The sequence below is a fragment of the Elephas maximus genome, chromosome 3 (assembly GCF_024166365.1).
Source record: "Elephas maximus indicus isolate mEleMax1 chromosome 3, mEleMax1 primary haplotype, whole genome shotgun sequence".
In the NCBI taxonomy this organism is placed as follows: Eukaryota; Metazoa; Chordata; class Mammalia; order Proboscidea; family Elephantidae; genus Elephas; species Elephas maximus.
Window position 1 is genome coordinate 184,726,252 of NC_064821.1, and position 23,711 is coordinate 184,749,962.

Below are 23,711 nucleotides of genomic sequence, written 5' to 3' on the forward strand. Positions count from 1 at the left end.
ATAGTAAGGGCCCCTGTTCCTTAGACGCTCAGGAGCCCATACCAGCTTCTCCCTTAAACGGTATCTGCAGTCTTGTTTTCTTTCCCCTCCCAAGCCCCAATAAAACATACCAACTGCTTCAGAGTATTTCTGGGTTGGGTTTTTTTTATGGGTCCTCTTTTTATTTTTTATTTCAAATACTGAAAAAGTTCCCTAGGCTCTGTGGGGCTCCCCACGCTCATGGCCCCTTCTCCCCATACTCACTGCCCTCCTTCCCACAGCAAATCTAGTTTGAGGACAGCACGTTTTTATGAACAATTAACAGTGATTCTCAGCTTGCTCTGCGGACAGAACCAGAGGAGCTGTTTGCATCTGTCACATTTGGATGGACAGTTTCTTTTATCTGACACCAAGTCCCAGTCCCCAGCCACATCCAAGCAAACAAGGCATTTTTCTACAGAGCTGAACTGGAACCCCTCATTTTTAGTCCACTCCACTTCCTCCCAATACCCACCCCACACCAGTCACATGATTAAGAAGGAAAATAGTCAGGAATGTTTTTTATCAATTCTAAGCCCTAATTCATATTTCCCCAAGCGCCCCCCCCACCCTCTCAGCCCCACCCCCAGGATTTTACTGAGATTTCTCCCAAAAGTTATTTGGAAAAAGGTAAAACAAAATAGGTTCAAGGTCTTGGTGCTCAGCCCAAGGGGCTCCATGCGCTGGGACACCGACGGGCAGGGGCTTCTGCCTCTCCAGCCCGCGCCCGAGCCACCTCCTGACCCCTGGCTGCAAAAGCAGGGAGGGGCAGGAGCCAGCACAGGACCCAGGGGGGCAGCGTCTCAGGATCTGGCGGGAGCCCCGGGCAGCATCATTCAACTTGGCCACTGCAGACGAACACAGAAGAACAAAATAAAACACTGTCAAGTAATAGGGGAAAAAGCCCTAAATCCCATCCCAGTCCCTAACCCATGACTCTTCCAAATTGAACAATCATTAGCTACCTGTCACATGCCTCAATCCTATCCATAAGGGAGTTGCAAACAAACAGGCAAAAGAAAAAAAAAAAAAAATTTCAGTCTTTTACTATCTTCAAAACAAAATGTTCTCTTTTGGGAGATAGCCATGGGGAAAAAAAAGACAGAAAAACAATTCTTAGGTAAAGACCAAAATAACTGGAGGTTCTGAGGAGTGTTAAATGCCTGGGCCAGAACAGGTCACGGTCCCGATCAGCAGTGGAGACTAATAGGGCACAGCATAGAGATGAGGTAGTGGCTGTGTGGAGGCCGTGTTGCTTTGGGTGGAGAAAAAGATAATAATCCAGGTTTAATCAAAGCAATTTGTATTTGTATTCTGAGATGGTCCTTCCTTCCAAAGAAAGCTATGTACTTCATGCTGTGGAAACAGGTGGCAAATAGGAAGGTAGCTTGTTTGTTTTCTTAGCTTTGAAGAGGACCAGGTGGAGAAAAAGTGAGACCAACAATTTTTCTATTCCTTCCATGCCTTGCTAAAACCAGACTTCACTGTGATCATCAGTCTTGAGGACTCAGGCCTGACAATAGAGAACGCAGCTCAGACAGAAAAGAAAAAAAGTACAGAACTCGAGAAGATCGGAGATGAAGAAAACGTACAAAATTATATATATATTTATATATATAATAACATGACATATCTATGTACAACATGGCTGGGACAGTTGAAACTATACAAGGATGTTCAGCATTTTCCCCTTCCCACATGGACTTTAGACTAAGGAAGACAGCATGAAGAAACGAACCAAGAAACACAAAAATTATATACAAGTGATAGTCAAGGAGTTTGGGGGGCCAGGGAGTCCAGGGATCCTGCTCTCTCCATTCCTTCCTCACCAACTTTTTCCTATCCAATCTGAATGACAGCCCTGAAAGCTGTACGGCCAGTCAGGAGAGAAGTACATACACACTTCACCCCCCGACATGCACACTAGCAAGTTCATCAGGCATTCTCATCAGGCCAAATATTTGGCATGTCAGAATTAGTGAAGTGAGAGGGCTCTCTTGAACAGTTAGTTCTCACCCTGGCCCTCTCCGTCATAACTAGGAGGCCAGGCTGCATTCAGTAAGATTCTGGCCAAACTGGTGATGCCTAGAGCTGGCCAACCACAATCCCTTTCCTCCACCTGTTCATGAATCAGCATTGCTACTTTTCCTCATTGTCCAAAAGCTGGGTTACTGAGCTCTAGGAAGGCAGAGATCTCTCAGTCTTCCTTCCTTCTCTAACCACCTTCCCTAGCTTCCTCCGCAGTGAATCATCTCTGAAAAACCTGCTGTTCCAGCCCTGCAGGAGTATTAAGCCCTGGGGGCCAGCACAGTTCATCCCTTTTCTTCCTGTCTCCCAAACAACACACCTAGGATCTGATCACATCTGAAATGTGGCGCTCCACGTGTGCATGACTGAGCATGTTTTCTCAGGCCCACAGCTCTGCTGCCAGAGCAGCTTTTTAGCAGCAAAGGCCCAGATGTAGGCCAGAAAAGCGGGTGGGGGCAGAGGAAAGAAGCTTCCATGGCAAGCTTAAGAATTTTTTTCCTTGACTCTCAAGATCATGATAACTATGAGGTCCTCTTGCCTGACTTTATAGCCCCTAGATCTCAACTTCCTCTCTCTCCATGTGGCCTTCAAATAGTTCCTCTCTGCAGCATTTTTCCAGGTAGGAGCTCACCCAGGAGGCCTTCCTCATTTTTAGCTTTACAAAGAATAGCAGAGTTTTTCGGCTGGTAGCTACAGGATAAACAATCTTATATATATTCACCTTCTATTTTATAGAGGAGAAAATAGAAATTCAGACAGGCTGACTTAACCAAGGTTACCCTTCTGGGACTGAGCGGGATTAGAACCCAGATATCTTGGGTCCTAAATCAGTGCTTTTTCCACTATCCCATGATACCTTTCAAAACCAACACTCTAGGAGAGAGAGAAGGTACCCATTTTCCGTGAACAATATTCACCTATCTTTACGTTACTTGAGAGCCAGAGCAAACTGCAAGAGATACTGAGTAAAGGAGGCTAAGCGGGCATTGTAATTTTAGGCAAGCAAATCAGTTTTTCTTTTTTGAGGATTCTTTAAACCTGCCATAATGGCAACATGAAGCAATAGCAGCCTAAGAAATTCAGAAGCACAGAAAACATTTAGAAGCACAGAAAACATATCTCATTCTATCTACCTTCCCCAACTCTGTCAGGTCAGCCTTGAGATGTTATACCTGACATATTATTCCCAAGGCTCAGCCTAACCAATTTTGGGATATTTTCTTCCAAAAGTAGAAATCGTTATCTCCCCAGTTTCTCGTACAAAAGAAAAAGAAAGTTTGCAGCATTACCCAGTCCTAGTCTCTTCTATTTCTGGGCCCCTACCTGGGCTAAGGGTGTGAAAATCTCAGTTTAACCAAAGAAATGAACTCAAAGTCTCTCTTTAACCCACATTACCTTCTCAGCAGAACCACAGTTAACTCTGGCTAGCAAGCTAAGATGATCTGACTAAGCGCCCATTCCATCCCTGCCTACGATACATAAAAGTCCAGTGGGTGAGGAAGGGGAGCAGAGGGGGCCCAGGTTACCCCGCAAGCTTGCTGGTGACGAGTGAGGACTTTCTCTGGGGCAGATCCTGTGGGGTGGGGATGTGGTCACCGGTCACCAGGTTCTTGTCTGGTCCTGCACTTGGCAGCTGCTTATTCTTCATCTTGGCTTTGGCCATGTTGTAGTCTCCTGAGTCAAAGTACTTTTGCTAAGAGACAAGAGGGAGGTTTAAGTGAGAGGGGAGTTCTGGCCTTTCTGAAAAGCAAGGAGATTCACACCCATTATAAACTCTCATCCACACTCAGATCTTTTGAGAAGTCTTCCTTGATTAATCTCATGCATACACAGCTTAACAATAATCGCATGTACTTATGTCTTCTCCTCAGTGTGTCCTGCTATTTCAGGTACGGAAGCAGTTTCCCAGCTAAATATGCTACATCCTTTGTATCATACTTGATACAAGATAAAGTAAAATTACTGACTTTATTCATAAAGGATTACTGAGGACCTATAAAGTAATGGGCTTAGCGCTGGGCAAGGAGGAATGCATAAGACATATAAATGGGCTGGGCTAGCAATCATCAGATCAACCTCCAGCCAACAGCTTCAAAATTAAAAATTATTCTTTCAGACCAGAAATAGGAACTGGGCTTGTTCGTCAGGACAATGTGCTTTCCCTCTGACGCCCACTGCGCCCACACATGTTCCATGGCTGTGACAGCCTGCCCACGCCTGCCTTGCCTACAGCAAGGTAAGCTGCAGATGGGAATCACATTATCATCTGTGACTAAGACTCAGTAACTGGGATTCTCCACAGCAACCAGTTTCACTCTCCCTTTTCATCTACACAGAGAAGCACACTGCAGCTGAATGGCTGACAATCCCTCAGTCAGCTTTAGGTACCTCCAGGGGCTGAGAAATCTGATCAGGAGCTAGGTGGCTATGAAGGTAGACTCTCCCTGGTGAGAAGAACCACTCTGGATACGGGAAAAATATGTCTCTTTAGAAAATATAGTTAATGGCTGGTGCTACATAGCTTCAAGGGTCTGAAAAAATCTACTATTCATTGCCAACAAAAGCATTTCTGTAGGACAGATGACTTGTTTTTCTGAAATGATGTGTCTCCAAATTTAACTCTAAGAAAAAAAAAAAAAAGCACAGCTCTAACCTCTCCCTCCCAATCCAAACAGGCAAATGCCTGGGGGCGGTCAGCATTCTAGTCTCTTAACATCCTTCCCCCATCCCCTCACCACCCAATATCCAAATGCCCCTTCATTAAGTCTTCATTTCCAATATGGGAAATCAGAAGGAACCCCATACCAGATCAGGGGTTTACAATATTTTGCCTTGCTCTTTTCAAGCTTCTGTACTACTGCCCAACAAAGCTTCCTGACCATTTTCCAGTGGAACCTCTACAGACTCATCTTCAGCAAGCCCTTAGGCTGCAAAGTAACAAGGTAAGAGATTATGCCCATACCCCTTTCTGGAGTCTCTTCATGAGGAAGTCGGAGCCTCCAGGCTTTTGTCCTAGGCTTGGATATTTGGCCTTTAGCTTTGCCTCCTCGGCTCTCTCAGGGAGAATACCTTCCTTCTCCTGAGTGTCCTGGGGGAAACAAATGAGCCAAATAAAATTAAAGATGGAGAAACAACTGTGATAATACCTGATAACCCTCATACCATCAGCTTGGCGATCCACCCACTTATAAACATGCTATCTCCACTTGGCTCCTAAAGCTAGACTTTTGTTCTAATCCCAAAGCTCAAGATGACTGTATTATCAGAAGGAAAAGACAAGGTGCTTCTCACACTACGCCCAGGGAACCACCTATAGGTATTGGGTTAAAGGTAGTACCAATAAACACAACACTGTAATCACAAAGCAGGCCATAATTCACTCAGCACAGAAGCTAGGAAAGACAGAAAAAGCTAGCTAAGGGCTTCTGGTGATACAAGATGTGTCGGAGGGTTCCCTAGGCTGTCCCTAACACATAGTACAGGTCTAACAGGAAATCAAGGGGGATAATTCTGCTGAGATCTTCCCTCCAGTCTAAGAAAGTCATCTGATAAATCTCCCTATCGAGGCTGTGCGGCCTTCTCCAAAGATGTCCACCAGAGTAATGGGGACAGCACTGCTCCCACATTTCCATAAACACCGTAGTAGGAAGGTGATAGGTAAACAGAGACGAAAACGACACTGTCTTTAACCTCAGAAAAATTAAGATATAGGAGATTCACTAGTATTTACCCACCAGTTTTCACCAAAAAATTAACACCTTCCCTAGTGCAGCAAACGATGGAAGCTTAGGAAACATGCCAAGGGCTGAATTGGCTTCTAGGGCTTTAGCTGTTGCTTTTTGTGGGCCCTGTTGCCTTTTTTTAAGTGACTTTAAAAATGAACCTGAAGCCAACTTGTGGCTCTTTTTAGTGTAGTTACATTCCCCTCCCTTGAGAAGCAGGTACAGATAGAACACCAGGTGTATTTCATGAGTCCCACAGCCCAGTACTAAATGTTAGAAGTCAAATACAAGCTTCTAGAAGGGGTTTCTTTGGCGTTGATGTTTTCATCGCAAAATCGTGGGTGGACCAAGTCAGTCTGTGTTGGAAGTCTGGGGGAATAGGGTGGTGTCTTTCTTATCACGACTTTTTCAGAGTCTTTTCTAGGTTTAACCTCCATTATTCTGTTTGGAACTCTGGTCCTCTTAAATCTTCTAACCGTCAAAACAGATCTCCTGAGAAAGTTGCCACCTTAAACTAGCCATGATAATTACTCTTCTCCCCTCCCCCAGTGTTGGTCCTTTTTAAACGTCTTTATCTCGATCTACATCTTTCTGCGGACTGAGGATGCGGACCCCAGCCTGGCTGTCGCGTCATTTAGACCCCTATTAACCAATTACACACATCGCGTCCCAGGCCCACCAGCCCCCTGCATCTAACCCCTTTCATTCAGTCTCTCCAAATACCCGCCCCGCGCCCAAGCTCGGCCAATTACAGCACAGCGTCAATGACTTGAGCGGTAGGCCTATTAGCCAATCAGGAAGGGTATGGCACTGACTGACAATCAACTCAACTAACCAGCGCCAAAGCAGCAGGCCGTGTTGAAGCTCACCCTGCGTGACGTAAGAAGTGACCAACCCCTGCAGACCCAGAGACCATGGCGACCAATCCGCACTGGTGAGAGATCGTCTCCTGCCCCAGCACGGTCGCCCCCGGCTCACCAGCCCGCACCCCCTCCATTTCACCTGCTTCTCCTCGCCGGTCTCCTCCGAAGGGTTCTCCTCTTCCTGTTTCTGGGACATGGCGGGACCGGGACTGTGAAGTGTAGCGGACCCGGGAAGTCCACCGGAGAAGGGAAGGGGGAGGGGAAACGGGGACAACCTGCGCTGCTGCTTCGGCTCCTGTCACTAGGGTTGCTCAGTCAAAATGGCGGCCCTTGCCGGTGACGTTGCGACCGTCCCTTCCTACGAAAGCCAATGGGAGTGGGGCAGATAGGGCAGTGACGTAACGATCTACCAATAGTCTCTGGCCAAAGGTGGGGTCTATGAAAGCGACGGGCAAGCTGGAACACCATTCTGGGAAGAGAATGAGCCACAAGGACCAATTGGAAGCCTATGGGGGGAATCTTAGGAGGCGGGGCTGCTAGCTTTGGCATTTCTGCCGCTGTGGTGGGCTCAGACTTCCTTAGGCTTCACCGCCCGGTGCGGAGGAGGTTTTGCTGAGCGTTAGACTGAAGAGCCAGGGCCTGTAAGCCTAAATCCTTCTAGAGTATGAGACGAAAAGTCTGGGAATAACACTATAAAATCCATTAGTGCTTAAGCAACGTTCTGGAAGGATGACCATTAAAAAAGAAATTGTGCGGCTGCAGAAATAGCTGGTTTTAGGACAAGCCATTAGCACCCTCTGATGGGCCAGACTGAGAATACCAGGAAATTAAGCAAGCTCTGTCCCGTAGTTGCCTCCTTTTTAAATGTACACTCTCAGGACTGGTCTTAAGTGTAGTCTAAGGAAAGTACGGAAGTGATCAGAATAGTATTATGTTCAAGATAATTTTTAAAAAGATAGTATCATAACTCATAAAATTAGCACATATCAAAGTTTATCTCATTAATGAAGGAACCAGAATCTAAAGACAGACATAAAATAGGCGATTAGGAATGCTGAAAAGAATTTGCTAATAGATGCAAAACTGGTCAATATCTAGAAAGCTTATAAAATGCAATGTTTAGAATCATTTCTTCCACAGGGTAGAAATTAATTGTATTTCACTGGACAAAATTAATCTGCATCTCTATGTACAAGAATCAAGGAGTCCTGGTGGCCAGTGGTTAAAGTAATCAACTGCTAACTGAAAAGTCAGTGGTGGAAACCACCAGCGGATCCGTGGGAGAAAGGCTCCATTAAGGATTTACCGCCTTGGAAACCCTATTGGGTCACTATGAGTCGGAATTGCCTGGATGGCAGTGGGTTGGTTTTGGTACAAGAATCATTTGTATTGCCATCAGTTTTCTCAACTTAACAAAGTTGTAAAATAGTTCAAAGACAATGAAAGGGAGACGAGATAACTATGAAGGCTGTTCTAAGTCCAATAATCTTTTTGCCCATTTTAAAGTCTTTTACAGTTTTACCTGACAACAGAAAAGCCCTCTCTTCCCATAAATTTCTCATCTCTGTCTTCCATAGTATTGAAGTTTCTGGTTAAAATGTAAATCTGTCAACCAGATGATACCAGATCACTGCTTCCTGTAGTATTTGTATTTTAAATGTATTCAACCAAAAGTGGCAATTATTAACCCAAAAGAAGAGATCACTAATGAAATTTAAAGTGCCATCTATAGACTTGTGAGGTAGATTTGGAGCAGAGGACTTTCCACCCTTGAAATCATGTCAAATAGATGACTGACCTATCCACTTATAATTCTGGGGTGGGTAAATTTTGCAGGGGAGAGGGCAAGCAGGTAGAGAGGATGTAGGAGGCTAGAGGGGCAGGGGGGAGAAAAGGCAACCCTGAGAAGAGTGTCGTAGTTGGGTTTCTTGGGTAGCCAACCAGGTAACATGATATATCTCCCTTCGAGCCCCTATTTCCTCTCCTCCCTCTTGGTTTCTTTCTTTCCTGTTCTTCTTCTCTTTTTTTTCCTTCCTTTTGGATGGGATAGACCTCTCCTTTCCACCTTCTTTTCCTTTCAGCCTTCTTAGATTTGCTGCTCCTCAGATGTTTCTCCATCTAAGCTTTTCCCAGTTATCTCCAAAAATCCTGTTCAGGTAAAATGAATCAATGTTGTTAGAAGTCAGGAGAGCGGTTATCCTTGGAGGGTAGTGACTGGAAGGGAACATAAGGGGAGTTCTCAGGTGCTGGTAAAGTTCTTAATCTTGGTGCTGATTACATGTGTGTTCAGTCTGTGAGAATTGAGCTGTACACTTATGTGCACTTTTCTGTATGTATATTATAAAAGGCTTAAGCTAACAACAATAACAAAACACTCTGCTTAAGCTTCATCTCCTTCAGGGAAGTGAGTGGATAATTAAGGAGGGTATAAAGGAGTGTAGAAAACAATCTTCATATTTTTGACCAGAATCACCAACCCTTGCTAAATTTCCAAGGTCTAATGACTCAAGGAGAAGTGGCAGTGGGAATGGAGGGACACAGAAGAATGAGGGATATTAAGAACCGACAGAACTTGGTAAGCAGTTGAATGTATGGCCCAACTCGATATAGGAAAAGGATAGAAGGAGGCAGGTTAAGTTTAAGCTAAGTCATATGGGGAAAGAAGGTGGAAATTATTGGTTGAATGCAGGTTTGGTCAGTTATGGTGAAAATATATTATGAATGCATTTAAGCAATCAGTTTAAATTTCTAAAAGATGAACAGATTCTTTTGGAAAACACTTTTAACACAAGCTATTTCTAACTCCAAGCTCTGCTTAAGAGTAATATATAAAAACTATGTTTGCTAAGGTGATGATTTATTTATACATTTATCTCTGACATAGCCAAATTACTGAGCATTAGGAAGGGTAGAACTTGAAATGAGAGTAAAGCAGATAAGCATCATTACCTTTTGATTAGAAAAAGAGAATGGGGTTTCACAAAAACTAGAAGAATGTCTAGGGCAGAGATGTACTCAGTAATTACTCTAGTTGTGACTGGGTAGGAGGAGATGGTGCTTTAGGTAGGGTGGTTAGGGAACACTTCTCTGAGATATTTGAGCAGAGGTCTGAATAAGGTACGGAGTGAGCCAGGAAGTTATCTGGAGGAAAAACAGCGAATGCAAAGCTCCTGAAGCAGAAGCATGATTTTGGTGTTTTTTTTGAGAAATTGCAAACTAGAGCCAGGGTAAGAGAGATGTAGACAAGGAGCAGATCACTTTTGGCTTTTTCAGCCACAGTAAGGACTTTTATTTTTTTGTGTGATGGGTAGTCATTAGATGGTGTTGAGCAGGGGAGTCCCACAAGATGATTTAGGTATTAAACTGATTACTCTGGCTGCTATGTGGGGGCCAAGAGTGGAAGAAGTAGCAGGAAACCAACTAGACTTTTACAACAGTTCAAGTAAGAGATGGTGGTGGCTTGGCCTAGAGTTTAGTAGCCACTTAGAGGGCGAAAATGGCTGGATGTGGCATCTATTTTGAAGGTATAGCCCACAGAATTTGCTGTCCTGATGATCAACAATTATAGCGGTGTTCTCAAATTTTAATATGCAAGCTTTAAGAGAATTTGTTTAAATCTCAGCTTCCTAAGCCCCTAACCAGACACTGATTTACTAGTAATCTTTCCTTTTTAGCAAGGTACTCTTCCTTTTTCTCCCCAGGTGTCTTTGGTACAGGTGGTCTTTGCATCAACTAAAGAATGACTTATGGGAACACTGCTTTGTTTTAAATAAATAACAGAGAAGTATAAACAATTCTAGTAAATAAATTTCTTATTGTCCCTTGTGTTGTAGACATTCTACAGAAGGGAAGGACAAGCCAATTAACAAAGTTTATCAGTACAATTATTTTTTCACATTTTGTTAATTCTGTTATGTTTAGGTATGTTATCAAAATTTAGAGCCTAAGACCTCTTAGCTCTTAAATAAATTCAGGGGTCACTTGCAAGAAGATATTAATAGGAGAGAACATACTCATTCTCCTTATGGGAATAATGGTAAATTTGGGTAACTGTTATTTTAATTGAGATGGAGACAGTATTCAGACTTTACATTAGCTGGTGTTCAGTTTAGCCTATACCTGTTACAATTATAAAATTTGTGGACCCTTAATCTTTTTCCACACAGGATGAAACAGAGGCTAATATACTAGCGTAAGAGGAGACATTTCTGACCTTATGCAGAAAGCTCTTATTTCCAAGTCAAATAACAAAAGTTGTAAAGCTGCATAGAGAGACGAGAGAGCCAAGAATTGATCTTTATTATACAGAAGTGTGAGGGCTATATGCATTAAATGAGAATATGTCTGGCAGTGAACATTATGCAGGTTCAAACTGAAGACAATCCAATCTTATCGAGATACAATATAAAAATAAACACTGACCGAGAGTTGCAAGAAAGAACTCAGCTGAACTATTATCCCCCAATCAGGCTGAAACTTTCCACAGGAAAACCTGGTTTCAATTCATGCCGAATTGTTCAAATGAAGAGAAAAGCTAAGTCAGGTAGAGGCAACTAATGGACTGGTTTTTGTACTTTTACCACTGGAGCTCTCCTTAGCCTCACATTTACAACTTGTACCTCTAGTTAAGAGATACTTGAAGTGCACTTAAAGCAGAATAAAAATTATTAAAAAAAAAAAGATGAAGTGAAAAACAAAAAAAAAAAATGTTAATTGAATTGGGGAATTTCTGTGGGGTTAGGTAGGGTCGGAGGAGGAAAAGAAGTTATGCTAGCCTTTATATCAGGCTGCTTTTGACACCAAGTTGCCCCTCTATATGGGATCTTTCTTAATGAAGTTTTTCTCTGCTCTCACTACTGAAGTGAAAGTGTTTTAGAGATTTGGCCAGAAGGAGGGTTATGTTAAACCAAGATTGATGACTATTCTGTGAATTAAGTATACACAAAACTACTCCCAGAACCCTTAAATATAGACAGTTTCTCAACTTATGTGGGAAGCCAAAAAACAGGCAACAGTAATACTGAGTTCAGATATACTGTCTTGACTCAGGATGCTGCTATTTACCAACTGAAATTTACAGCTCCCTCAATTCAATCGGAGCAGAGACATTTAAAGTAGTCTGGAGAACATGACAGTCATGTGCTGAAGAGTGGAAAGCCTCATGCTACCTCCCTTCCTTACGAATTCTAGTGTTGACTACATGAAACAGGTGGCTGAGAGATACATTTTTCTTTTTTTTCAGTTAGACTTTTGTTCTGCTGAGTGAGGGAACAGGATGATGTTAGAGGGAGTATAGAATATATTTTTTGGTTCTAGGATGTGAGAACCAGGTAATCAAATTTGGGACATTCTCGGTTGGATTAGAAAAGGAAGGATGAGAAAACCACCTGTAGAACAATCCCAGAGACCATCTGCTCCAAAAATTAGTGTTGTTTCCATTGCCCCTTATTTAAAGACATAATTATTTAAATAAAGTACATTACTTAACAAAGTCTTAGAAACAAAGGCTTTGAAACCACCATGTATTTAAGATAGAAAAAAAAAAACTTACGAAATGTAATAAATTGTTTGCTCTTCATCTCATTCACATTCTGTGGCTGAGCAGTCTAAACCCCATTAGATAGTCCTGATTGTCCAAAAGCACACTGGATGAAACTAAGCCAAGAAAAGGGAGAATATGTTTACTGGGTGTGTGTTCACCCCATTTATTTCGCTCGGGAGTGGAAGTATAGGGTGAAACAAAGTCTACTTAGAACTGTCACAGTTTATGGAGAAGCCCTGATGTTGCCCCTGCCTCAAATCATGAAGTCTTATTTAACAGGAGGAAAAAACATGATGTAAAAGCATCTCATCACACAAAACTCAGTGATGGGGTCTCTGACAGTCACCAGCCAGCAAGGGAAAAGGAGAAACCTACCAGCTGGCTTTAGGATTTATTGAAGGCTGCCAGCACAGCCCAGATCATCTCTGTGGCACTATGCTTTGTCCCCTCCACTTCAGGGTCCAGTTCTACCAGGTCCTTGGCTCGATTCATTGCCATGTCATACTTGTCATCTGTCAGAGAGGAGAAGACATTCTCTAGCACATCAGAGGAGTGAGCCAGCACCAGGAGTGCCAGTGTTCGCCTGTCCATTCGCTGAGGGTCATTCACCCACCGCTCTAGTACACTATCTTGCAGTTTTTTCACTAGTCGCTGCTTCTCCGTTGTATTGGTTACTGGATGGGTGGTCATGTCAAATAAAAGGAAATTCTGCTTCTCAGTGGTTAGAATGCCCTTCTCTACTAGGTTCTTTGCAATTCGCTCTCGTACATTCCTCAGCTGATACTGTAATTTGAAGGGGTTCCAGGTCTCGCCTATGGGGAATAAGAAATAGGACAACATGAACAGAAAGAAAAACAAAGTGAAAAAATAAATTAGTTATTTGGAAACTTGAATGGTTAAATTTTTAGAAAGTTTAGTCTCTATTCATTCCTCAATTCATTTAATCCTTAGCCCTTTATAATCTGGTTTTGACTCCAACCATATTTCACATTAAAGCAGATTCAAAAGTGTCACTGAGGACTTTCATATTGCTAGTGTTTATGGACTTTACTTCTTATCTTACATGACCTCTCTTCAATACTCTTAATCATTCCTGAATTTTTGAAATTTTCTTCAGGGTACCAGTCTCTCCTAGATGCTTTCTACCCTATATTTCAGAAGTTCTCTTCTGGGTGGGTACAGCTGAGAAGACTGAGGCTCCCTTCCCCTACTGGTAGGGAATAATTTCTACTCAGGCACAGCAGGCCAAGAATATTGAGGACCCGACTGTCCCCAGTGCAGCTTGCTTTTAGAGGCTCCCTTCCCACACTGGAAGGGGCAAGCTACAAAGACCAGGGCTCCATCTCTTCCTCCCAGTACCCACTCAAAGAGCAGAGGTGTCAATCTGGGAGAAGTGGGCCACTGTGCCTACCTCAGCTCCTGTATAGTAAGCAAAGGTTCTGCTCAGGAGGGGAAGCAGGCCTGAGTGATAGAGACTTCCGCAGTTCTGCCTAAGGGAGCTGACTTTAATGGGAAAATAGTGTGGTGAATTCTATGCCTAAAAGTGTTGTTACAAACATGGAGGTCTTGATGGAGAACAATTAAGAGGGTGCTGGTAGCAACAAGTCAAATGGCAGAGCAGCTGAAGTTTAACAGAGAGAACCAAAGATTCCCAGAAAGCAACGAAAAGCCCTTCTGGGATCGTAGCCAATCTTGGGGATTGGGAAGGTTGTGCGCATGCACTAGGCAGCACCCACTCAGGAGCAATCAGAGCAAGATGGGGGTGGGGGGACAGACCTGAAAGCATTTGCTAGGCCACACACAGATCCATCAACAAAGGGTGGAAACATCACTGGCACAAGGGCTTAAGTACAACCTCTGACCAAACACTGTCTGAACACTAAGTTACTCTAACCTAGGAGCAACTCCTAGAAGGCTGAGTTTAAAAATAAAATCACATGCTAGAGGCACTGGCAAGATGGTGGTATAAGCAGCTTCATGTTCCTGTCCCCCCTGCCTCCCCTGCATAAGAACTCAAAAAAACAAGCAGAAACTGGCAGAACCAATGTATTACTGGGTCTGTAACATATATAGATGTAATATGTATGTCATGGATTGAATTGTGTCCCCCCGAAATATGTGTCAACTTGGCTAGGCCATGATTCCCAGTATTGTGTAATTGTCCTCCATTTTGTGATCTGATGTAACCATCCTCCATTTTGTGATATTATATAACTATTCTCCATTTTATGTGTTGTAAATACTAAAACCTCTATGAGGTGGGATTAGGGTGGGATGTATCTTGAGTTGTACCGCCTTACTCAAGCCATACCGTGACTTAGTTGAGCCACAACTTTATCTTACCAAACCCACTGCCAATGAGTTGATTCTGACTCATAGGAACCCTATAGGACAGAACAGAGCTACCCTATAGGGTTTCTAGGGCGTTAAATCTTTATAGAAACAGACTGCCACATCTTCTTCCCGCAAAGTGGCTGGTAGGTTTGAACCACCAACCTTTTGGTTAGCAGCCCAGTGCTTTAACCACTGTACCACCAGGTCTCCTTATTAAATATCAATACCCCCCAAATTGATCTACAGATTCAATGCAATTCTTACTGAAATCCTAGCTCGTTTTATAGAAATTGACAAGATGATTCTAAAATTCATACAGAAATACAAAGGACCCAAAATAGTCAAAACAATCTTGAAACAGATCAAAGCTGGAGGACTCACACTTCCAGATTTCAAAATTACTACAAAGCTGCAGGAGCCCTGGTGGCTCAGCAGTTAAACACTTGGCTGCTAACCAAAAGGTATGAACCCACCAGCCACTCAGTGGGAGAGAGATGTGGCAGTTGAATTCCTTAAAGATTACAGCCCTGGAAACCCTATGGGGCAGGTCTACTCTGTACTATATAGTCACTATGAGTTGGAATCAACTCAACAGCAATGGGTTACAAAGTTACAAAAATCAAGACAGTGTGGTACTGACATTGGATAGAAATCAACTTATACATTTATGGTCAACAGATTTCCAACAATGGTGCCAAGAAAATTCAAAGGAGAAGAACAGACTTTTCAGCAAATGGTGCTGGATAGCCACATGTAAAGGAATGAAGTTGGACCCCTACCTCATCCCATAACAAAAATTAACTCAAAATGGACTTACACCTAAAAGAAGGGGCTAAAGCTGTAACACTCTTTGATGAAAATATAGGAGTAATTCTTCGTGACCTGTGTCTATGCTACTTTTTCTTAATTATTACACCAAAAGCACAAGCAACACAAGAAAGAATAGACTTTATCAAAATAAAAAACTTTTGTGCTTCAGGACATCATCAAGAAAATGAAGAGACAACTCATAAAATCAAAGAAAATTTGTGCAAATCATCTATTTGATAAGGGATTTGTATCTAGAACATGTTTAAAAAATCATCAAAAATACCTCATTAATAAAAAGGTAAATAATCCAATTGAAAAATGGGCAAAAGATTTGAATAGACAATTCTCCAAAGAATGCCAATAAGCACATGAAAAGATGCTTAACATCATTAGTCATTAGAAAAATGTAAATCAAAACCACAATGAGATACCACTTTATACCACTACGATAGCCAGCTTTTGTACTCCAATTTGACATGTCATCAGGAAGGACCAATTGCTGAAGAAAGAAATCATGCTTGGTAAAGGAGACGGTGAGTGAAACAGAAGCAGACCCTCAATGAGCTGGATGAAGTTGGATCTCACCTCATCCCATAAACAAATGTGGCTACAACAGGACTGGGCAGGACTGGGCAATGTTTTGTTCTGTTATACATAAGGTTGCTCTGAGTCAGAACCAATATGAGCACCTAACAACAACAGGATGGCTAAAATAAGACAGACAATAGCAAGTCTGTAGCAAGTAGGCGAGGATGCAGAAAAGTTGTAGCCCTCATACACTGCTGATGGGAATGTAAAATGGTGCAAATACTTTGGAAATAATCCCTGTTCTCAAGAAGTTTAAAATCTAGTATGGTGATTGTGTGGAGACAAAAATAACATTAAAAGTGGGCCCTAGTGTGTTATCTCTTACAACTGAATGTGAATCTACAATTATCTCAGTAAGAATTTCAATTAAAAACAAACTGTTCCAGAAGGTGACACTGGCTATGACTTCAAGGTGCCCTCTGGAAGATACTCACTAAAACTGTATGCCATAGATCTAGTTTCTCATATTACAATTTATATTTAAAAAAGAGGGAATGAATTACTGATACATGCTACAATATGGATGTGAAAACATTATGCTAAGTCAAGGAAGCCAGTGATTAAAAAAAAAAACACTGCTGTTGAATTGATTCCAACTCATAGCGACCCTACACGACAGAGAACTGCCCTGTAAGGTTTCCAAGGAGCGGCTGGTGGATTTGAACCGCTGACCTTTTGGTTAGGAGCCATAGCATGCAGTAGCTCTTAACCACTGTGCCACCAGTGCTCCAGTTAAACCAGTCATTAAAGACCGTAAGTTATATGATTCCGTTTTATATGAAATATCCAGAATTTTTTTTTCATCCAGAATAGGTAAATCTATAGAAACAGAAAGTAGACTAGAAGTTGTCTAAGGCTGAGGAGGAAGAATGGGGGAAATCAGAGCAACTCCTAATGCGTCCATGGTTTCTTTATGGAGTGATGAAAATGTTTTAAACTTAAAGCTATTTAGTTGCACAGTTCTGTGAACATACTAAAAGTCATGGAATTGTATACTTTAAAGGGTATGTGATGTGAATTATATCTCATTAAAGATGTTAAAAAAATTTCTTGTGAAGAATACTGTTGTCATGGATTGAATTATGTCCCTGCAAAATATCAGCCAACTTGGCTAGGTCACGATTCCCAGTACTGTATGATTGTCTACCATTCCGTCATCTGATGTGATTTCCCTATGTGTTGTAAATCCTATCACTACGATGTAATGAGATGGATTAGTGGCAGATCTACAAGATTAGATACTGTCTTAAGCCAATCTCTTTTCAGATAGAGAGAAGTGAGCAGAGAGACATGGAGACCTCATACCATGAAGGAAGCAGCACTAGGAGCAGAGCGTGTCCTTTGGATCTGAGGTTCCTGAGCTGAGATGCTCCCAGACCAAGGGAAGACTGATGACAAGGACCTTCCTCCAGAGCCAACAGAGAGAGAAAGCCTTCCCCCCTGGAGCCAGGGCCCTGAATTCAGGCTTCTAGACTACTGGACTGTGAGAGAATAAACTTCTCTTTGTTAAAGCCATCGACTTGTGGTATTTCTGTTAGCAGCACTAGATGACTAAGACAACTGTTAAAGAGCTTAGGGGGTGGGATGGCTGAAGGTAAGGTGAAGCTTGGAAAACTTTTTTTTTTTTTGGCAGTTTAAAACAACAGAAATTCATTCTCTCTCGGTTCTGGAGGCCAGAAGTCTGAAAACAAGTTGTCAGCAGGGCCACTCTCTCTCTGAAGGCTCTAAGGGAGGATCCTTGCCTTTTCCAGCTTTGAATGGTTCTAAGCATTCCTTGGCTGTGGGAACATAACACCTATCTCCGCCTCTGTCTTCACACCGCCTTCCCCTCTGTGTCTTTGCCTCCCACGTGTCCCTATGCTTTTCTATTATAAGGACACCTGTCGTGAGGATGATCTCATCTTATGACCCTTAACTGAATTATATTGACAAAGACTCTTTTTCCAAATAAGGCCACATTTACAGGTTCCTGGGGTTAGGACTTATATACCCTTTTGGGAGCCACTATTCAATCCACCACAGACACGGTCATCTCTGGAGGACTGTTATTCTGCCTACCACAGGCAATATGTAGAACTTGTTATAAATTTTCCCAGGGAGGAGAGGTATAGGGTATAGTTTGAAGGTACGTAAGGTTGGAGAGGATTTTTTTAAGGCTAAGCAGGCAGATGGTACACTGTAAGAATGCCATTTTTCTGAAACTAACCACAGACAAAACTGGCTATTCATCTTACTGGGATGGTTGTAAGTTAAGTTTTCACAATGGGAAAGGGATTATCCTTTATTTTTTTTATTGTGCTTTCGGTGAAAAGTTTACAGCTCAAGTTAATTTCTCATACAAAAATTTATACACATATTGTTACGTGACACTAGTTGCAATCCTTATAATGTGATAGCACACTTTCCCTTACCACCGTGGGTTTCTCATGTCTATCCAACCAGCTCTTGTCCCTTCCTGCCTTCTCATCCTGCCTCTGGGCTGGAGCCACCCATTTGGTCTCCTGTATCTGCTTGAACTAAGAAGTACACTCTTCATGAGTATTATTTTATGTTTTATACTTCAGTCTAATCTTTGTCTGAAGAGTGGGCTTCGGGAATGATTTTAGTTCAGGGTTAACAGAGCGTCCAGGGGAAATTTTGTTGTTGTTAGCTGCTGTCATGTTGGCTCTGACTTATGGTGACCTTATGTATAACAGAATGAAACACTGCCCAGTCATTGCCCTGTCATTGTCCATCTGTGCTTCCACCACCACCTGTCTATCAGCTCGTTATACTGTAGTGGCTTATGTGTTGCTATGGTGTTGGAAGCTATACCACTGGTGTATCAAATACCAGTAGGGTCATCCATGGCGGACAGGTTTCAGCAGAGTTTCCTAAGACAGACTAAGAAAAAACACCAGGCAATCTACTTCTGAAAGTCAGCCGTGAAAACCTTATGGAAAACTTTAGGTATTGATTAACCATGCTTTTCCTGTCTCTCATTAGTATAGTTAAATTGTGGACCATATAAATCTTACTCAGCACCCTGAACTTCTGTACTTCTTTTCCCAACTCTAAGGATAGGTTCCAGATAACAAAGTATGGAATACATTTTGAATTATCTTACCGGTGAGTAGTTCTATCCATGTTTGGACAGTTTCTGTGGGGTCAGTTGCTTTAATGTGCTTGAGTGTTTCATCCAGTAAGACGTCACCTGTTGGGCTGTCTGATTTTACCAGTACCTTTCAGGAAGGAAGAAACAAGGGATCTCGGTTCATTCAACTCATTCAAGTTAAAATCTTTCAACATATCACATATACACTAGTGGTTATGTGTTGCAGGAAATGAAATGCAAAGAAGAAAAAAATACTGTCTCTGTCCTTAAATTTAAACTTCAGTATAACCCACGTATTTACCTCCTTTTATATAATTCTCTACTTCATAATGTAATAGCTATAAATATAAAAAGAAGGAGAAATAATTAACAGCATGCACCTTAAATGTGACTTTTCTGCATAAAAAAAGGAAGACAAAACCATGAACCTCTTATAACTCTTTAGACTACTGGTACTTAGACTTCTCCCTTTGCTATAGGATAATTATACCTGTCTACACAATGGGATAAGGAGTACTGGTGGCGCAGTGGTTAAACACTCAGCTGCAAACCGAAAGGTCGATGGTTCGAACCCACCAGCTACTCTGCGGCAGAAAGATGTGGCAGTGTGCTCCTGTAAAGATTTAAAAACCAAAAAAAAAAAAAAAAAAAAACCACTGCCGTCGAGTCGATTCCAACTCATAGTGACCCTATAGGACAGAGTAGAACTGCCCCACAGAGTTTCCAAGGAGTGCCTGGCAGATTTGAACTGCCGACCTCTTGGGTGGCAGCCATAGTACTTAAACACTATGCCACCAGGGTTTCCTGTACAGCCTTGGCAATCCTACAGGGGCGGTTCTACCCTGTCCTATAGGGTGGCTATGAGTCAAAATCAACTCGAGGGCAATGAGTTTGGTTTTTGTTTGGTTTAGACAATGGGACAGCTGAGACAGTGATATTTTGATTGTCTTGATGCTCAAATATTCCTGTTCTTTCAGATAGTAATAATGGACTGTTGGTATCTGCCTTTCCACAAGAGGATGCTATACCTTTCTGTCTAGTAGTCTCTTCTTACGCATGGTGGGAGGTTCCAACGAGATTCGACCCCGCATGGCCAGCTCTATCAGGATGCCCCCTCGCAGCCCAGACGATATGCAGTCATTCCAGAAGGATGTATAACCCTACAATAGGGGAAAAGAAGAGAAAGTACGCTCTGAAAGGTATCCACCTTGCAGTAAACACTCCAAGAATGGTTGTGATTCATTTCACATCACACTTCATGAACTCAGAGCAAAGTACAGAATAATAGAATAGAATGTCCCTTGAGTCTTCTTAATCTAAACCTTCCAAAACATGATCTTCTGCCTGACTCCAAGCTATTTAATGGATTCCTATGGCTCTGTTATTAGTTAATAATGGGCATGTCAAATTTTATTTTTTGAAAAGAATTCTGGTTTCTTTGAAATCTGTTTCCATGAAACCCTAAATTTCAGTGCAGTATGAACAAGTCAGACAGACAAAAGTATAAATGACTTCAATCTTTTACTCCTCTTAAAAAAAAAAAAAGATATCTACTATTGCCAGCTGGGTGGTTATAACAGAAACTCATCTCCGCCACTGACTACTTAAGTGCCTTGAGTATGTTACTTAACCTTTCAGAAGCTCAGTTTCCTCAGCTAAAAATGAGGACACTAATATCTACCTTCATAAGTTTGCTCTAAGGATTAAATAGGAATATATGTGTGCATGTATATATGGAATATATGTTTTCCCTTTCCACCCCAGGTTTCTTATGTCCATTCAATCAGCTCCTGTCCCTTCCTGCCTTCTCATCCTGCCTCCAGACAGCAGCTACCCATTTGGTCTCGTGCATCTGATTGAACTAAGAAGGACACTCTTCACAAGTATTATTTTACGTTTTATAGTCCAGTCTAATCTTTGAAGAGTGACCTTCAGGTATGGTTTTAGTTCTGGGTTACAGAGCACCCGGGGCCATAGTTTTGGGGCTTCCTCCAGTCTCTGTCAGACCATTAAGTCTGGTTAGAAGTTATTCTAGAAATTTTAGCATGTGTGACTAATTTATTAATTTTCCCAAAATCTAATCTATTTTAAAAAATTAGTCAATATTTTTGAACAACTCTCCTATCTGTCCAATGTTTTGTCATTTTTTTATTCCCACAAATTAGACTTCATTTTATCATCACTATTATTATTTTATACAGCAAGTGCTTGTTCAGGCTTACTCGGATGCTCACCAGTTTCTTTGCTTATCATTCCTTCTTGCATCTCAGACTTCCTTTCTGGTACCATTTTCCTTCTTCCTAAAGTAGAATTTCCTTTAGTGGAGGTCTGTTGGAGGCAAACTCTACTTTCTTTATCTAAGATGTCTCTATTTCACCCTCATTCATGAAAGATAATTTTTGACATAAATTCTAGGTTTATAGTTTTCTCTCATCACATTGGAGATATTATGCCCTCTTCTGGCTTCCATTGCTGCAATGAGAAATCTATCATTCATCCTGCTTGTCGTTTCTTTGTAGGTGATCTTTTTCCCCTGGGTCTTTAAGATCTTCTCTCTTGGTGTTTTGCAGTTTAACTGCAACATGCCTCTGTGTGAATTTTTTGGAATATGTTGTGCTTTCTGTGTTTGTGTATTCCTTTCTTTCATTGTTGTTGTTAGCAATTGTTGTCTCAACAGTTCTGAGCCCTTATCTCCAAGAATTCTGGCTTTCCTCCATTTTTTATTCTCTTTTAACCTCTCTTTTATAGTTTCCATTTCCTTATTCTCTGTATTGTTTTCTGGAGAGTTATTTCATATCTGGCCTTCCAATTTACTAATTCTTTCTTGATCTGTATCTAATATGTTAAACTAACCCATCCGTTGAGTTTTTTATTTCAATAATTTTACACCTCTAAAAGTTGTATTTAGTTTTTCTTCAAATTTGCCTGGACATCTGTGATCGTTTCTTTTTTCCTTTTTAATTGTGATAAAATATACACAACATAAAATTGACCATTTTAACCATTTTCAAGTTTCCAGATGAGGGAAACTATCCAAATTCTACCTATTCTTCAGAAGGGCATTCTAAACAAAGGACTTCCAATGTACAATACAGTGGCATTAACTGGACTCACAATGCTACGCAACTGTCATTACTGTTTCTAAAATTTTTTCATCACTGCAAGCAGAAACTCTGTACCTATTAAGCAATAATTCCCCATTCCCCTTCTCTCCAGCCCATGGTGACCACTAATCTATTTTTATGCGCATGTATTTGTCTATTCTAGATACTTCATGTAAGAGGAATCATATAATATTTGTCCTTTTGTGTCTGGCTTACTTCACTCAGCATAATGTTTTCAAGATTCATCCACGTCAAAGCATGTATTAGTTTACTCCTTCTACAGGTGAATAATATCCCATTGTGATACATTCAACATTTTTATTTATCCATTCATCTGTGCTAGACACTTAGGTTGTTTTCAACTTTCGGCTTTTGCAAATAGTACTGCAATGAACATTAGTGTACAGGTATCAGTGCCTACTTTCAAGTCTTTGGGTATACATATAGAATTCCTGGGTCACACAGTAATTCTATGTTTAACTTTTTGAGGAACTGCCAAACTATTTTCCACAGTAGCTGCATCATTTTACATTTTTTTAAAAATAATTTTTATTGTGCTTTAAGTGGAAGTTTACAAATCAAGTCAGTCTCTCACACAAAAACCCATATACACCTTGCTACGCACTCCCAATTACTCTCCCCCTAATGAGACAGCCCGCTCTCTCCCTCCACGCTCTCTTTTCGTGTCCATTTCGCCAGCTTCTAACCCCCTCCACCCTCTCGTCTCCCCTCCAGGCAGGAGACGCCAACCTAGTCTCAAGTGTCCACCTGATCCAAGAAGCTCCCTCCTCACGAGCATCCCTCTCCAACCCACTGTCCAGTCCAATCCATGTCTGAAGAGTTGGCTTCGGGAATGATTCCTGTCCTGGGCCAATGGAAGGTCTGGGGGCCATGAATCATTTTACATTCTCATCAGCAATGGACAAAGGTTCCAATTTCTCCATATCCTCAACAACACTAATTTTCCTTTTTTTGTTTGTTAAACAATAGCCAACCTAGTGCGTGTGAAATGGTATCTCATTGTGGTTTTGACTTGTATTTCCCTAATGGCAGTGGGTGTGTGTGCGTGAATGACTAATGATGTTGAACAGCTTTTCACATGTTTGTTGATCACTTGTAAATCTTCTTTGCAGGAATGTTTATTCAAATTCTTTGCCTACTTTTTGACAGGGTAGCTTTTCTTTTTGTTGAGTTACAGGAGTTCTATGTGATCACTGAAACCCTGGTGGTATAGTGGTTCACAGTGTGGCTGCTAACCAAAAGGTGAGCAGTTTGAATCTACTAGATACTCTGGGAAACCCTATGGGGCAGTTCTACTCTGACCTATAGGGTTGCTACAAGTCACAATCAACTCAATGGCAATGGGCTTGGTTTTGGTTTTATGTGATCATTTATTTTTGCTGTTCATTTTTTATTCTTTTATTTCCTTAAAAATGTGAGATATTTTATACTGATTATTTTAATATCTGATAACATCTGAGGTTCTTGGAAAACAATCTATTGTTTGTTATTTCTGCTGATTCTTTCTCATGGTAGTTTGTTTCTTTTTAAGTTTGATGTTCTTTGATTAAGTGATTTGTATTTAGATTTTTGTGAATTTGTGAGATT

General features: G+C 41.5%; 2 protein-coding genes across 3 annotated transcripts in view; both read right to left on the reverse strand.

Moving 5' to 3' along the window:
* Window positions 1-124: 124 nt before the first annotated feature.
* ENSA (endosulfine alpha) lies at window positions 125-6,965 on the reverse strand. Its single transcript, XM_049880376.1, has 4 exons — window positions 6,771-6,965; window positions 5,009-5,134; window positions 3,573-3,739; window positions 125-866 (listed from the first exon to the last, which is right to left on the reverse strand). The coding sequence occupies exons 1-4, from the start codon at window positions 6,825-6,827 to the stop codon at window positions 851-853; spliced, it is 366 nt and encodes a 121-aa protein (XP_049736333.1). The 5' UTR covers window positions 6,828-6,965; the 3' UTR covers window positions 125-850.
* A 3,697-nt stretch (window positions 6,966-10,662) lies between these two features.
* Window positions 10,663-23,711, reverse strand: part of GOLPH3L (golgi phosphoprotein 3 like) — a 37,754-nt gene continuing 24,705 nt past the window's right edge. Inside the window, exons 4-6 of one of the 2 annotated variants that reach the window (XM_049880374.1) lie at window positions 20,028-20,159; window positions 19,012-19,126; window positions 10,663-12,985 (exon numbers count right to left, since the gene is read on the reverse strand). In XM_049880374.1, coding sequence (XP_049736331.1) covers window positions 12,558-12,985; window positions 19,012-19,126; window positions 20,028-20,159 — 675 coding nt within the window. In that variant the 3' untranslated portion in view covers window positions 10,663-12,557. The remainder of the gene's footprint in view (window positions 12,986-19,011; window positions 19,127-20,027; window positions 20,160-23,711) is intronic. The other variant, XM_049880375.1, reaches the window with a different exon arrangement.

Bases quoted from the DNA above. Each gene is read 5' to 3' on its own strand.
- ENSA (XM_049880376.1), bottom strand. From the start codon at position 6,827: ATGTCCCAGAAACAGGAAGAGGAGAACCCTTCGGAGGAGACCGGCGAG. The intron at 5,135-6,770 runs GTGAAATGGAGG...TGTTTCCCCCAG, and splicing joins AGACCGGCGAGGAGAAGCAG to GACACTCAGGAGAAGGAAGG. The intron at 3,740-5,008 runs GTATGGGCATAA...CTTGTCTCTTAG, and splicing joins TGAAGAGACTCCAGAAAGGG to CAAAAGTACTTTGACTCAGG.